The sequence below is a fragment of the Chelmon rostratus genome, chromosome 7 (assembly GCF_017976325.1).
Source record: "Chelmon rostratus isolate fCheRos1 chromosome 7, fCheRos1.pri, whole genome shotgun sequence".
In the NCBI taxonomy this organism is placed as follows: Eukaryota; Metazoa; Chordata; class Actinopteri; order Chaetodontiformes; family Chaetodontidae; genus Chelmon; species Chelmon rostratus.
In genome coordinates, this window is record NC_055664.1 from 17515606 (window position 1) to 17532774 (window position 17169).

The 17169-nt window shown below is 42.5% G+C and overlaps 2 protein-coding genes across 3 annotated transcripts in view; one reads left to right on the forward strand and one right to left on the reverse strand.

The window, feature by feature from the left end:
• Nucleotides 1-3884, reverse strand: part of sipa1l3 (signal-induced proliferation-associated 1 like 3) — a 71436-nt gene extending 67552 nt beyond the window's left edge. The window contains exon 1 of one of the 2 annotated variants that reach the window (XM_041939987.1): nucleotides 3791-3884. The gene's annotated coding sequence lies outside the window, so the exon portion shown is untranslated. Of the gene's footprint in view, nucleotides 1-3785 lie in introns of both variants that reach the window. The other variant, XM_041939988.1, reaches the window with a different exon arrangement.
• A 4594-nt stretch (nucleotides 3885-8478) lies between these two features.
• Nucleotides 8479-17169, forward strand: part of map3k10 (mitogen-activated protein kinase kinase kinase 10) — a 34704-nt gene continuing 26013 nt past the window's right edge. The window contains exon 1 of the mRNA XM_041940645.1: nucleotides 8479-9484. Coding sequence (XP_041796579.1) covers nucleotides 8479-9484 — 1006 coding nt within the window. The remainder of the gene's footprint in view (nucleotides 9485-17169) is intronic.

The window sequence follows — 17169 nt, forward strand, 5'->3', positions numbered from 1 at the left end:
ATACATGTTCATTCACCTCAAAACACACGTTTCTGCATTCACTGTGCGTCCTGACATAGACCATATGGCATAAGTTGGCCTATGGTATTGTCCTCCTTCTCTCTGACCTATCAGGATACACCCAATGATCGGTGATGGATGTTGTTTAAGGTACCGTACTGTGTGTGTGTGAGTGTGTTCTTTAGCACACTGTGAGAACACGTAATTGTTCATTTCTATTAACCTTTATTCAACTAAGACGCCTCTAAGGATTAAATAGGAACCTGGCAAGAGGCTTTTCGTTCTAAAATTACAAACAGCAGGAGGGCTGCCAAGGTGTCGCGGTTGGGGAAGGAGAACTTTTACCAGAGCTGTAGCTGAATCAAAAATATTTGCTGCTTGAAATACTGCACAAAAGACCCTCTTAGAAAAATGTACTGTTCACCCGAAAGATGACCATGACTGCATGCCTGTGAGTGAGTTCTTTAAAATCTTTGTCAAAAATAAAGAAACAGGAAGAAACCAACAACTGATGAGTCACCTCTGCCAAGATAAGACATGGTGATTCAATGTAATGTTTACAGGCGAAATAACTCAGGTGGCCCACATTCAGCTCTCTTTGAAGACAGGATCCTTTGTTCCCACAGCTGTTTTGCAATGAAACACCAGGATAAGTAGCACAAAACATGAGATGTTCCTCAGAATCACACACTGTAAGCAATTGTTATCTCGTACCCAGTGGAGCCGGGTACAAGTCAACTGCTGGAGGTGCTTTACAACTATGTGACGTGGGTCCAAAGTTATGAAATGAGCACAGATCAGCATGAATGATGTGATGTGATTTTGTTAAAAAAAAATACCAAAGCAAATACGCTTGTACTGATATTGTAGACCTGGCAGGACTTCCCAAAATCATGTTATACGGGCAACTAAGCATATTCTGGACAATTTCAAAAAGGTATGAACCATATTCTTGAACTCTTATAGAATCCCCAGCTCTACACTTTGATTGTAAAGATGAGGCTCTACCAGAGAAATAATTTTAAAGTGACATATTTTTCCAACCAATTCAAAGACTTCATAAATATGGCACATACCTTAGACTTACAATAGCATGGGGTTAAGGGGAGTGATTTTAAAGATGTCTCACTTACACTGATATACTATGCAAGAGAGGTCGGTTACTGTAAACAAACCATTTTCAGCTCTATGCCTGCTATTTTCACAGCTACCTCTTGGATGCATGCTGCTTAAGGTCTGGCACCTGATCACAACCTTTTTATAAAGTCACGTTCTTACCTGCTAAACTGCTATTGGCTGGGGGCTGCACTGCCCAAAGGTTGCAGCCCAGAAAGGTCCCAAACACGAAATAAAAAAATATGGGCAGGGTCTCTGCAAATAAATACACTGCCACACACTTCTAGTGGGTCATGAAGCGATGATTGAGAGGGATTATGTTTGTATGAATCTATACATTGCTTTTTAGGAGATCCCAGCAGAGTATACATTTAACTGAGTTAGGTGACCCAAACTGTACAACCTGGAGAACGTAGTGGCATTTGGCAAAGAGTTTATTACTTCAGCATGCTACATAGCAGATATGCAAACCTTTAAATGCGGCACTACAACTGTTTAAGATAATACTAGATTAGACTGGTCTGATATTTGATGCATAGTTAAGACCAGAACTTTAAGTATAAGATATAAGAATTTGATGCCAATGGCATTTTTTTATGTTGTCATTTTAAGGGCTATGTTATTTTTGGTCCCTTACATTGACATACTATTGCAAGTGACAAGGGACTATTACAGCATAGTTATGGCAGTATCACACCCTGCTGTATAAATGCCCATGCAATAGTGGATTAAAGGAGTTAAACCTTACATTTCTGATAACATAATCATTGCATTTGAAGATTCCAGCTGCACCACTGTATTTACAAAACAGTCTGAAGTGGTACTTTCTGCAGGTTTGCTTCATCTCTTTCAAGTAACAAGCTCCTGTTATTTTCAATATATCCATCAAAAACTGCTTGCAGGGACATGCAGCTGCACTCACTGATGTAATACGCCATACTGAACTACATGTGTGCTGCAGTTTTCCCCCCAACCATCAATTAATGGTATTTTTGCTGCTTTGTCAGACAGGTAGAGAGGTACAAAAGAAGACAGCTGAAGGGCATATAAAGTAAGTGTGTTAGCGAAGGTTACAAGCAAATATGGTGGACTAACGAATCTAAGCTGTTTCAAACTCGCAACAGCTGATCCAGGAGTCATTAAGCAGGACACTGCTTAATAATTTTAATGAGCTTTGAAATTCCAGCAAAACACATACAACACTGGAATGGCACAGACTGATAAACAGAAAGGCCGTAAACATTAAGTCTGCTTAGTTTTGCAAATATCCATTGAAAAGATGGAAAGTTCTTCATGGGAATTATAAGCACTGACGATTTCCTAAATAACTTGAGGCTGGTAGACAGCCTTTGATAAAAGGTAACTGGATTTACAGTATGGAGAACCTTATGATTCTGCATCAGCTCCACAGTTCAGAATTATGTTGACTGCATTCAAATCTGATTTCCTCTCAAAGTGAAGATGAAATGCAGGATTTCCCCATTGTACTGCAAATGGTGGGCTGAGCTGCGATCAACACTTGCTGTTACAGGCGGGTAAGCCGTAGGATAACCAGGGTTAGACACTTAATTGTTATTCTCAGATTTTTCCGTAGTAATAATTATTCCATTAGTTCCAGATGGGAGAAAACCAGAGTAAATGATGCCCAGAATATGTGCAGTGCTGCCATGCACTGCTGCTCTTGCATGACAGATCCATCATCCTGATACTCGACGTGTCGTTTCCTGAGGGCTGGGGAATACAGCAGCAACGCAGGAGACCTCTATGAAAGGGAGACGACACGCCGAGGCATCATCACCTCCCCATCTCAGTGTACACACTCGACCGCACACGCACACACACAAACTCACAGATATACATGCACATGTATACTACGCACTTGCTAATCCTGCACACAGCACACACGTATTTTGACATCTGAACAGTCTGCATGCCCACCACAGAGGAGCACGATTAATTCTCCTTTTAAGACAACATTAAAACATGTTGCACAACCCATCATTGCAAACCAGTGTCGTTCAAAACTACTGCAACACTCCTCTGAAACACACCTGTGTGTTTAACGTACAGGGGAAAAAAAGACTTCCCATGCAGCTCATTCTGAAACAAATCTCCAGCCATGGCAACTTCCGATTTGCAGCACAACTACTCGAAATTCAAAGCTCGTCCGGGCTAACTAGCTGGCTAGCTCTGCTCCCAAACAAAGCTCCCATTGTCTGGAACTTGTAGTCTTACCGTATTCTCTTGGCCCTTACAACTGTGATCAAGTCAGGTACGAAAAACTACAAATCCGAAGTCTGAACAGCACTGTGAGCATGCGCACTGGAACCTCTATGATCAGGAAGGTTGTAGTATATTGGGTAGTTAATAAATTTTTGCGGATAGCGGCATTTTTGAGCGTATATATCCAACGTTGCTACGTTGAATGACCGGGGGTCGATGTGAAGCACTGAGCCGTTGTAAACGGGTTTCGGTATTGACGTTATTCAGACTAACGGCTGAGCCGTAGTAAGGAGCCTGCTCTGCATTGACTGAAGTTGGTCGGCTTGGCTGCCTCTCGGTGTTCGCCTTGCTCGCTAGCGTTTAGTTCACTCGTCACTTTTCAGCGCTTTTGAATAGCCCGCACTGTTTAACTAAAACTGTTCAGACAAGACCAAAAGAGCAAATACCTTACCTAACGCTGCTCCGGTGTTTCCGCTCGGCTCCTACTCCGTTAAAATTATTCTCCAGACATTGTGGAAACACTCGTTGGCCGACGGTCGGCTGCCTGTTCACCGAGCGAGACGTTGCCAAGAATGCTCAACCGAAACCACGGCGAAGCTGCGCCCGCACGCTCACTACGCATGCGCAGCTCCGGTTGGCGCATCCTACTGATAGTAACACACAGGGGGCAGCAGACTACTACTGCTGGGACGGTGGACACACACGTAGTTTTAATGACCATCTGGTAAACGTGACGGAGTTTTGCTGTGAATATTAAAGGAACGGGAAACTACATATGAGTGTAAACAGTTACAGAAATAACACTAGAGAGACATTCTGTATATTTATCATGCTGTATGATCACACTTTGGTTATGCAGGGTACACAAATTAGTCAATAGCACAACCTTGTGGTTGCTAAACATAATCAGTCCTGTCAGTTAACAGTATTTCACAAATTAATATATATATACTTTTATGAATTATCTAAATCAAAGACAAGTCATCAAAGTACAGGTAAATATGAATCTAAACTATTAAAACTACAGCTCTAATCTTCTTTAAAATGTTTTTCCTGCCTTTGTCAACTGGTTATGATCACATCAGTGCATGCATAAATACAAAAAGAAAGAGAAAAACAAACACACGGTGAGCTCATGAATTTTAATCTCTGTAAGGTGTGAGTTACAATAGGCTAAACATTCATTAGATACAAAAACTAATCATATCAAGTTCAGTTCACTTATGAGACTTGCCAGTTAGACGGGTTTTATAATTGAACAGACCCTGATTGATAAGGTTTAGTCAGATGATCTTGAGGAACAAGCTCACTGGTGGCCTGCCTGGTTAAATAAACTAAATAGAATAAACATACATTATGCTACAATAGGTTAGGTGTTGACAGAGTAACACAGCAACAGAGAGTCACAGCATTAAAGTCCACCTTAACCCTATGTACTCTACAACAGTACTGAACTTGAGGATTTGACGGTAGGGGAATACAGGAAATTCTGATAGGTTGATGGAAGTGGTTTCTCCAAACAAACAAACAAAAAATAATGATGGGAAAAGGTAGATTAAGGAGGCAAAAAATTGTTGAAACTGTAGGTTCTGCTTGGATGATAAAAAAGTAAGTATTACTGGAGTGATACCCGTATTTTCAGTGATAAAGATGTATTTCAATCTTTTACTGAGGTAAAAGTTGAAACATTACACTGTAAAACTACTCAGTCTTGCAATCAAAATTATACTTAAGTAAAAGTATAAAGACATTAGCAAGAAAACATATTTACAGTATCAATCGCAAAATAACTCCTTAGACAACAGAATGTCTGCTGTCATTGAAATGGTACTGTATCATATGCTATATTATCTGATCATTAATGCTTTAACATTACTGTTAATGTTGTAGCCCATCAAATTGGACCTAATTTTGACTACCATGCATTATGTATCTGTTACTATTACTAAACCGTAACAATGCACCATTTTACAAACGAATCATAAGTTTTCTGTGTAAAGATTTAAACTGAGAAGTGACTAAAGATGTCATACAAATGAAGCCAAGTAGAAAGTACATTATCCTCTGAAATCTAGTAGAGTAGAAAAGTAGCTGACTAAAGTTAAGTACTCAAGTGAAGTGAAAATACATGAATTACAATACTTGAGTAGATGTATTTAGTTACTTTCCAGCACTGCATATTTCTGAACATGCACAGCACACTGAACCGCCATAAATACTTTGTGTTTCATTCTTTAGACACCAGGGGTCAGTGTAGCTCAAAAATTAAGTGATTAGTATTACACATAATGTCTGAATAGCCCATTAATTGATTGTATTCTGAAATGCAATGAAATTAGGACATTATCATCATGTTATAGTTTAAAATAACATCGTCACAAATGACATCAATGTGTACAAGACCTTCAACCATGTCATGTTATGTGTAATGTGTTCTCAGAAAAAAAACATCTTATGCAATGTCAAGAAAAAATATGACATTGTTTCTCCTCACTGCATGCTCTTGAAGCATTGCATTAAAAAAAAACAACATCTGGCACATTTTTCCAGGTGTGTGCTAATTCTAGTCTTGAAAGAATAAGAAGAATAATGGATTCACTGTTCCTCTCAATTGCATGAGCCTCACACTGCCTCATAGTGTTCTTGAGCAAAATGCTGCTTGGCCAGGGGGATGTTGTTCTCTCGCTGACCTTTGACCCCAGACCATGTGGAAAGGAAAGAAGATACATTTTTCACTGAGAATAAATTAAGTAGTACTCAATTTTTGTAAGACATTGTTGCATTGACATCTGCTAGTCTTCATTCAATCGGGCAAAGCACTACATTGTAGAATAAATTAAATATATCTTTGATGACACTCATCCTTTTCCGTGTGATTATATATGCTGAATATTTGGCCACGAGCTGCCAGAATGATGTGGGTCAGCAGGAGATCCCGCAGAAACTACATTACCCACAATGCAACCACACCCTCACCACCAGCACTGCCTAGCCCCGTTCTAGCAGACTGTGGCGTCCTCCTCTCCGGCCTGCGCGGCGAGCCGCACCCCGATCTGCACACATGTGATGGGAGTAGGTGCGCAGACAGCGTGCGCGCTTCAACCATCCCTGCGTTTTGGAGATCAGTGACAGAGGAAGCACTTGTCCGTACGTACGCGAACGGCACCCCGGTGTATTCGGATGCAAAGTCAGCCCACAGACTGACAGCTCGCTGCTCGAAATGTCACGTCTTTTCTGGAGATAAAGCCCGCCTGAGTGCGACGGACCTCCGGACAGCTGGCTGAGCAACACGCACAGGGACTCCCGGGAGCGTTTTCATTTGTCACTGAATTGGGTTACTGACCTGGATGGTGCCTCTTACTCGGATGCAACCACACGCCCATGCGACGGTGTCGGTGGATGTTGCTGCCCTCAGTGTCCAGGTTAGGTTACAGTAAACGCGAATTGTTTACGTATTAAAATAAAGCTGTTTGGGGCGGAAGACGCAAGCGGAGACCGGTTACTTACAATATTTTGCACGCATAATCAACAACTATACTCTTTAATTATTGCTAGTCTATTACTATTATTATTATTATTATTATTATTATTATTATTACTGAGACGGGGTGTCGATCTATTGATGAAGGAAACATGGAGCCGGAGTGGATCCCTTCATCGCTTTATTTCATCTCGTCCACTAGGATCAGAGATGCTGTAATGCTGCAATGCCTCCATGCAAACCCTCGTTGACAATCTTTTCCACCTTGTTGGCACAGTGTGATGGTTTCTGTCGTTCCTAAGGAAGCCGTGGACATTTAAACAACCCCGCACCTTCGCTACAGGACTGTTGATTGATGATCTGACACTGCCACGCGTGCTCTCGAGGCAGCAGGATAATGAAAAATGCTGGCATCCCTTTACCGCCTCCAGTGAAGAAGAGTTTCTTTCCTAATCGGGGACTCGTTACCATCACAGATGTAGCCCAGGAGAGGGGACTGAACCAGGCCGCTGCGCAGAGACGGAGGCGGGTTTGTTGTGCTCAGACCTGGCTGGATGCTGAACGCGGTGCCACTTCACAGCGCTGTACTGAATACCTGCCCAGCCGTCCCCTTCTTTCTGTAATTCCCCAGCTGTCTTAAAATGGACGGGGCCTTTTTGATAAAAGCTATTCAGGGACGGTGAACCGGTTCATGAGTGGCCATGCATGCAGGATTTAGCGTGGACCGGCTTGTCGGGATGTAGGGCGAACATCCGCGGATATTTCCAAACACAGTAAAAGCAGAGAAAGCAGCCCATGTTCATGGAGATGGCTGGCGGGGGAGGTGCATCTACACTGGGCTGGATGAGAAATAATGAGGACCCCTGCTCAGAGGCTTTCACTCAGCTCAAACACAGACTGCTGTTTTTATTGGCAGCCTAAACAGTCCGCATTTCATCTTAAAATTAATCAGTTGTGGTTTCATTATTGCCTCTGAGTGTCTCTGTAGCTCAAAGAGTCAAGACGCTAATTCCCAATGGGCTGATGGTGACTACAGAAAAGGTTTTGTATTTATTAGGGCAAATGATTCAAAACTGTAAACCACAAGCCTTGATTTAGTTTGAGTTAAAATATTATATTATATATTATTGTAACAGCAATGTTGGATTGTTATCAAGTATGTAAATGTTTTATTAATGGTAGGCAGCGTTTGAGAGGCCAGTGAGAGAAATAATGTCTTGATTTAATTTCAGGACTCACTAACTGATCAGGAAGTCATTAGACTGAAGGCGTCTTTCTAAAGGATTTCATCAGACCTGCTGTCTCTTGGATAAACACATATTCCTGTCTCCTGTGACAGTCTGTGGCAGCTTGCTAAAAGACACAATTGTGGAAGCAGTCAATTGGGTGGGGGGTGGGGGGTGCACTCATGGATCTGCTCAGCTGAGTGTCATTGTTTGACCTGATCTACATTGTCCCTGCATGAACTTGCCTTTGGGAATACATGTTACTTACACACTGCGTAGCAACAGCACAGCAGCAACCGGTGACAGGATTTGGCACAGTTTCAGCAGCAAGATGTGGTGATGGGGGAGAGCAGTTGCAGCTCTCTGATCCTCTGATCCCCTCTCCCCCCCACTGATGGTCGAGGACACCTCGTCTCTGTCAATGGGCCCTGTATGGATTTTGTGCCTGAGTTGACAGAGGGCAGACCTACAGCATCAAACAGCAGTCAGGCTGCCATGAACCCATACGGCAGAGCGAGCAGCACGGCGGCCCCCCTGTCCTGCACCAGCTGTGGGGGCTGCTGCTCCCCGCCTCCCCCTTGCCTAATCCCACCCGGACCCCCCTCCTCTACTACCTCCTCCTCGTCCTCCATGCCTCCGAATATGACCCCTCCGCCGCCGATGTTTCCGGCCCCGGTCTTACAGGTAGAGAATGGTAGCAGCTGGAACTCTTCCACCATCTCCTCCTCCGGCTCCCCAGACTCTCACCCTGGTCACCGCTGTGGGGCCAACAACCCCAACCCCTACTGGACGGCAGTGTTCGACTATGAGGCCACAGCAGATGAGGAGTTAACCCTGCGGCGCGGGGACCTCCTTGAGGTTCTCTCAAAAGACTCCAAAGTGTCTGGGGACGAGGGTTGGTGGACGGGCAAGATCCAGGACAAGGTGGGTATCTTTCCAAGCAACTACGTCACGAAGGGGGACGCTGCCAACTACCAGCAGCTGACCGCGGGAGGGCTGGTGGCAGGTGGGGTGGGTGAATGCCCCTTGGAGATAGACTTCTCAGAACTGCTCCTGGAAGAGGTGATTGGAGCTGGTGGGTTTGGAAAGGTGTACAAAGGAGTGTGGCGGAAAGAAGAAGTAGCAGTAAAGGCTGCCAGGCAAGACCCTGATGAGGATATTAGTGTCACAGCAGAGAGCGTGCGGCAGGAGGCCAGGCTGTTCTGGATGCTCCGGCATCCCAACATAATCTCTCTCCGTGGGGTCTGCCTGCGGGAACCAAACCTGTGCTTGGTGATGGAGTATGCCAGAGGGGGCGCTCTGAACCGAGCGCTTGCCGGAAAGAAGGTTCCTCCAAGGGTTCTGGTGAACTGGGCAGTCCAGATTGCCACTGGGATGGACTACCTGCACAACCAAGCATTCGTACCCATCATCCACAGAGACCTCAAGTCCAGCAATAGTAAGTACTGAAAACACGTGAGACTTATCCTCTGTGTAAATCAGCAAATTCGATAATATCTGATTCATGCAATTTCATTAGACTGGTGAGAAAATTATGAGAACTGAAGAGGAGAGTTGTTTTGGGAGGTTAATTAACGTGTAAGTTAAAGAGCCAGAAGATCTCTCTTTTTTACCAGAACCCATTTTGTACATAAAACACAGCAACAAGGACGAAACAGAGACCAGAAATTTCAGATAAAACACCTTTTACAAAACATTTTGCCTGAACTAGATCTTTGTCGGGCCAGAAACAATTGCTAACACCCCTCTTTAATTGGTAAAACAATTCTGAGCACATGGTCCAGGTAGTGAAAAATTTCTGGAGCTGTCAGCCACATCCTGTGGTCTTCATCAGTATCATGTGACCTAACATGTGCACGTAACAGGTGGTCACATACAGGATAGATGACCAAAATGTGTCTTAGGGCACCAGAATACTTGTATTAAGTAGAACTTGTGTTGAGATATTCTTTGTCACGGTACAATTTCCAAGGTGAACAACGAACCTTTAAGCTCATTCATTTTTGTGTATCATCTTACTCACAGCTAAGAGGTTTAATGAGAACAGATGGGGTCAAACACCAGGCACAGGCTGCACATACAGTTCCTATGTGATGTAGACTCAAATACAATAAAAAGTCCCACAAATTCACACAACACAGGTCTGCTGTGTGAACTCTGCTCCTTCCTATACAGACATGCACTCAGTTTATAACATACACGTAGCTTAAACTAAACGTACCTTCTAGGATCATGAAGGTTATAATAATAATAATGTGGAAACTGTTTTAGAGATCACGTTAGAGGCTGTAGTTTGTGGTGCTGCTGAATTATTTTGCATTACACTGAAATGTTGTCTAATAAGTCGTCGACGCTCATTGATATTGTGGGGTAGACAAAGTAGTTGAAACAGAAATATTACAACATTAGAAGCTTGATATAAAAGCTAAAAAACTGGATTTTTAGCTAGCTGCGTCTAATAAACTGACTGTGTTGAGATTTTTCCCCCCACCTATTAGCAAATTAGCGGGACAGCATTTTTTTGGTTTGATTGCACATTAGATCAGACAGATGAAGTGTACTGATATGAATCTGTGATGGTAATATTGACACAAAGTGGGAGTAATAAGCTAATGCTCACAGTGGTATCTGGGCGGTGTTTTTCAAACATACCATAATACAAGGCTCAAGCATAGCCTAAAGAGAATAGTTTGATATTTTGAGAGGTATGCTTATTATCTTTGTTACAGAGAGCACGAAAAGAAGATCGACACCATTTTCATGAGTGGTAAATATGAAGCTGTAGCCAGGAGACAGTTAGCATAGCTTAGCACAAAGACTGGAAACAGGGGGAAACAGCTAGCCTGGCCTCTGAAGCTCAGACATTTTCATATTAAGTCTCATTTGTTTAATTTGTACTAAAACTGAAGTGTGAAAATGACATGTGGTTTTATAGGCGGTTATGTGCAGTAAATGTTTGATTTGTCAGTGAGCTTTACAGGTACTACTAGAAGATTTTGTCAGCATAAATGTTTTCCCTTTTTTTTTTGTTCTAGGCTAAGCTATCATCTGCTGGCTATAGCTTCATATTTACCATACAGATGTGATGGTCGTATCGATCATCTCATCTAACTCTAAGACTCTCTAAGAAAGTGAACAAGCACATTTACCAAAAATGTCAAACTATTCTCTTAAAATGGCAAAATATGTTTGCATGTAGCACATATCAATTATTTCACAGTACATAAGAATAGAACATTAAAAAAAATAATTTAGCCATCACAAAATAACATCATGAAATCATGAAAAAATTCAGCAGATTAATTGATAATCAATAATAATTGTTATTTGCAGCAATGATTACCTGAACCACCTTTGACACTGACATGTTTGTGGAGTTTGTAGTTTTTCTGATTGGCCTACATGGAACACACTGAGATAAAAAGGTGGACAGTTACAAATGCACTATTCAGCCTTCTCCTAATTATTTCATGACATTCATAGAAATGTGGTTATCAAGCGTTGTCACTGAGTACCATCTCTGGGAGCTGACACTGGATGAGAAAGTTAAATTGAAGCCAGCAGGGAGGCCTAAGTCCTGGAGAGCTGGTCTCCTTCTGCCATCTTTTCCCTGTCATCTCTCTCTGCACCTCCTCCTGCTCTTCATCCTCCTCCTCTTTCCTCCCCTCCTCAAGGAGAGCAGTTCTGCTCTGCAACTCACTGTGCTATTTTTGGTCCTTTGTGCTACTTGCTGTTTAAAGACGCAGTTGCAGTTGTTGGTGCATCAAAGAAATAACACATAGTGATCATCTAAGTGCATTTGTGTGTGTGTGCTTGTGTATACATGCAGTTTGACATGCAGGTGTGTGTTTATCCCAAGTGACACGAGTGATGGAGGAGGGAGTGTATAAATATGGGTGGAGTGAACAGGATGCTGACTAAAGACCTTTTAAAGAGGGAGACAGCAGAAGTAAGAGTAGCTCTAACTCACTCGCTGCTGATCTGCTGAAATGTCTCCTAATCTTCAATCCCTCACTTCTGGAGTCTTCTTGAACATGCCTCACTCTTAAACATGCATGCCTTTTCCCCATCTCTCCCTCCTCCCTGTGCGGCTCCAGTGTAACGAGTAACGGGGGATCAGATGCGTATTGGACAGCAGAGCCTTGGCAACAACACCATAACGCTGCCTTTTCCATGGTGACATGGGCACTGCTTCTGTGTGGCTGAGTCATACAGCTGCTAGCCGCTGTCAGCTGCTGCACAAAATGTCAGTCTCCCAAATTAGAGTATTGTTTGTGCGAAAATAGCAACCGAAGAAATGCAGGAATGTCTCAGGAAGGGCTCGGGCCCTGTTTTCCCCTTGAATGATGATTCTGGCTGAACATGTGTGGGTGCTAATCGTTAAGTATGTGATTAGACTGTGACTCCCGCCCATCCTGAGGGATGTTTGAATTAGCCTGCTGATGCCCAGGAGGGTAAAGAGAGGGAGAGTGGAGAGAGGAAGTCAGTGAAAAGATTTTGAGGATACAGTGGTAGAACAAGTAGTCAAATCTTTTATTTAAGTAAAAAAAAGTGATACTGTGATGTAGAAATACTCTGTTACAGGTGAAACTCCTGCATTCAAAATATTACTGAGGTACCAAAGGTGAAATTACTCATTCTGCAGAATTACATTATTTCAGAATTATATATATTATATTACTGGACTACATAATCAATAATCAATCAATTATCAATCAACATTACACCATTTTAATGTGCAGCTGTTAAAGAAGAGGGTATTTTTTCTTTATATACTGCTGGGTAGCTTGACCTATATTAATGCAAAATAATTTATTAGATGATTCATATTTTGTATTTATAATCTAAATCTGCAAAGTATTAGGATTAAATGTAGTGCAGTAAAAAGTACAATATTTCCCTCAGAAGTGTAGCTGAGTAGAAGTATAATGTGGCAAAAAATGGAAATACTCAAGTAAAGTACCTCAAAATTGCATTAAAGTACAGTACTTGAGTCAAATTTCTTACATTCCACCACTGGGAGAATAACAGGGTGGAACAGAGAGAGCTGAGATGTATGAAGCGAGAGAGGAGACTGATGGGAAAGAGTGAGAGAAGGAGAGCGCGGGGGATAAACAGCAGTTCATCTCAGTTTAGGGTTACACCTCAGCTCATTGTCCAGGTGCGCTGGTCTCAGGTGTCCTCTTCAAACCGCCGACCACTTGGCATCACTGCGGTTACAGAGCAGCTCAGGCCCCCGAGCCTCTCCGCTGTCTTCCATCAGCCGGCTTCTGTGCTCAGTAAACAGCCTTCATTCCTCCACAGAAGAAGAATTCATCAAGGCAAAACGTGACACTGCTCAGTATGTGTTTGAAGCTTAGCATTTTACAACACTGGGATATTTATTTTCGGCTCACTCAGGTGCTTTCATCTAATTTTATCCCGGCCGAGTGAAAGTTGTCTTTTTAAGGCGTGTCCTCATGCACTTGCGAGAGCGCGTTCTGTGTTTTAACCTGCTGAGTGTTGCTGTCGCTCTGGCCCACAGTGGTGGGTGAGCCGGTGTTACGGGGATAATCTGATTACCGTGACCTCCTTAGAGTGATGTCACAGCGTGTTTGTGGGTTGTCAGGTCACTGCCACCTGTGGTCATTCCTTACCTGTCACTCTGATCCTGGATCAGCCTCCAGGTTCTCAAAGCAGAGGGCAGCAGTCCTCCTTGATTGGCTTGATTGACGTGTGGGATTAAAAGTAGAAACAGTGGAAACACTCAGAGTCCTCTTCATCACCACAGATATGAAATATGTAGTCTATTGATATAATATCAGTATTATTGCGTGAGAGAAGGGCTGCAACTTCAATCATCAATTAATCTGTCGATTAATTTCTTGATTTATTGTCTTACCAACAGTCCAAAACCCCCGATGACATTCAGTTTACTATCACTGAAGACTTGGAAAACTAGTGAATCTTTGGCATTTTTTGCTTATAAAATGAACTGAATGATCAATCTGTCAATCAGTCAATCTCCATGTTGTTGCAGATTAAGTTAATCAATGGACTAATCATTTACTTGACTAATTTTGTCTACTCAGTATGGGATGAGATATTGATTATGGCCAACAAAATATTATGTTACTCTCTTAATTCTAAGGATGCATGACAATTAATACAATTTTATGAACCAAAAGTAAGTCATAGTTAAGTAAAAAGACTGAATAAATGTCATCACTTAATTATCTGTATAATTGAGAAACTTTGAAAACTGTTATTTAAATGTCCTCCCAAAGTGCCAAAATTCATTAGTAGTGTAACGCTATTGGCGGTTATTAGGTCAAAAATATTGTTGTATTGCTTTGTCTGGTTTTTCTAGCCTGAGATATCTGTCACTTGCTCAGCTCTAGTTGAGATGACAGGAAATATGGGAAGGGACATGCAACAAAGATCCCCAACTGGGTGCAAACAGGGGATTTTTCGGTTTATGGTTATCATCTAAACCCCTTAACTACCAGGGTGCCACCGTAACTGGTTAATAATAAATCAGTCACCTCAACAAGTGTGTTTTTGGATTCATTTTGTAGAAAAGTTTAGATTACAGTTAACAGATAACGATTAAAGCTCTAAGTAAAAAAAACAAAAAGGTAAAAAAAAAATCAAAAACAAATATTAACTTGAGCTGGACAGTTCATTCATGACCTCGAAACCAGTCTCCACGTCATATGGTTCAAATTTAGCTCTTTTAATTCAGTGTGAAACAAACAGCTGTGAGCACTGTGTGACATGGTAAAAAGCTCCAGAACGACAGACCAGGTGGACCTTGAGTTGAGATCATTATGGTCTGTTCTGTTTCTGCCAGGATGTGAGACTCAGCCAAGGTTCCTTTTTAAGGTACATGTACGTCACTGAGAGCCACTGACACTTTATGTAGATGCTCTGAAGAGCCTGTGAGTCAGCTGCAGGTAAGACAATACAGGTGAGCTGATCACCTGTCGCTAACTGCAGCAAGACACGGGTCGGCTCATATCTGTACCTGCAGCCTGTGCTTACATACAGTAAACTCCATATAGCTTGATGATGTGTCTCAAACAGCCAATATTTGTCTTTCCCTTTGAACATCTTAGATAAGGCGTCTTCACCTTAATTCAACACTTAATAAAACGATGATATAAGTGATGAGTTAGATGAAGCTTCTGTGGTGTTAAAGGCCAAGGCTAATAGACACACACAATACAGAGTGCAGTTGACATTACCTGTTATATTAAGTGTTTTGCTGCAAATGGGAGCCATGTTTACACAGTAAACAATGGCCTGAATAGTGTCTGGAAGCAGGCTTGTCAAGTATGCTGTTTGCTCAAAGAGAGTTTAGATTGCAAAGCAAGAAAAGACAGATTGGTGTAACAGAAGGGCTGTTTCTTTATGCTTTTTCTTTTAATTTTGCTTCAAATGTTAAACAAGCTATCATGACATCAACAGCAGCACTGCGCATAAGCGCTATAATGGCTAGTCAACAGATTAGCAAGGTGAGATATGGCAAACAGTCATTGAAAAGCCTGCATCTGGCTGCGTGTCTCTGTGTGAGAGAGAATATAAGAGTGAGTCTGTTGAGGAAAGGATTAGAGTGGTGGCCAGTGCCGGCTGCTAATCCCTCAGAGAGACAGAGCGGTGGAGGCCGAGACTGTGACTAACATGAGTGTGAGCTAGCAATACGACTGGCCCGCAACATAGAGAGGAAGAGGCTATTGCACGTCCTTTAGCCTGAGGTGATGAAGTATTTCATGGGCGTGCATTAGAGGGATATGTGTGTGTGACATGCATGGATATGGGTCCTATTATTATTAAGGGTGTAGATTAGTTTCTGTTCGTAAGTTTAACTTAGCCTGTAATTATAATTCATGTGGAGATTTGGGCATCAGGAAATAATAAGAGGCTGCACCACACAAACTCTTATGTCGAGGTAAGTCGTTACTAAATATTCACAGTAACAAACCTCAAATGACCACATCGCCTTGGTTAGCGTAATCTAATATTTCCTACTCATTCAAAAGTGCACGACGACTGCAAACAGTGGAGCGCATTTCTCCAAAGAAATACCTACGTTTACAAGCTGTTGCTAAATATTTACAGAGTGTAAGGTAAGCACATCCAAAAATATGAAAAATATCTGCACGCTTTACAGATAGCTTGTCCCATCTTATTTAGTTTAACAACACAGCGTTTGGATGCGACGGATATTCGTCAGGCCTTGTCAAATGTTTTGTCTGACTTTCACTAACTGTTTACACCCTCTTACTGTCAGTTGTAGTTAACTGAACCAAAAGACTAACCAGAAAAACAAGTTGCCGATTTAGAGTAAATGAGGTAGCCTGATGGGATACGGTACTTAATTAGAATGCTGTTTAAGAACAATGTAAAGTGGGAGGAGTCTGAAGTTACGTTTCACAAAAATAACACATTGCACCTAAAATATAAATGTTGGGCAACTACAGTGTAAAATGCGACATTTGACAATCTGGACTAAATTTATCAGCGATTCATAGACATCGATTCAGTGAGTACTTGTTGTAAAATGGTCCCATCTTCATATCTACTGCTCCAAGTTGGCAATTTATTGGGAAGCTTGGTTCGTGTGCAGTTGAGTATGTAGGTCTGTGTGCATATGGAGGTCTATCGAGGCACTAGGGCAGATAACTCTCACCCTCCTACTATCACACACAGAAACGCACACACACACTCATGTACACACTGCAACAGGGCAACAATGACCCCATTCTCACACAGCAGCCCAAGACCGAGTGAGAGCAGAGCTCACAATGGCAGGAGTCACTGCAGGGGGGATGGTGGACGAGGGGTGGGCAATACAGGCAGCGAGGGGCGACTGTAGGCCGTGAATGACAGAGCGGAGAGATGGACGGAGGCGAGGCAGGATGGGTAGAGGAGCAGAGCAGGAATGCAGTGGCTGAAGAGAAACCCCTGGAGGCTTGGTTGGGAAAGGGAATGGGGAGATGGGTGGGGGGAGGGAGAGATAAAGGCAGGAGTAGGGAGAAGTATAAGGCCAGTCAGAGAGGAGGTCAAACCATTCTTCCTTTGCTTCCAATGCTCTTGATGGACTGGAGGCTTCAGTTTTCCACTGTCAGTGTCTGTCTGTAC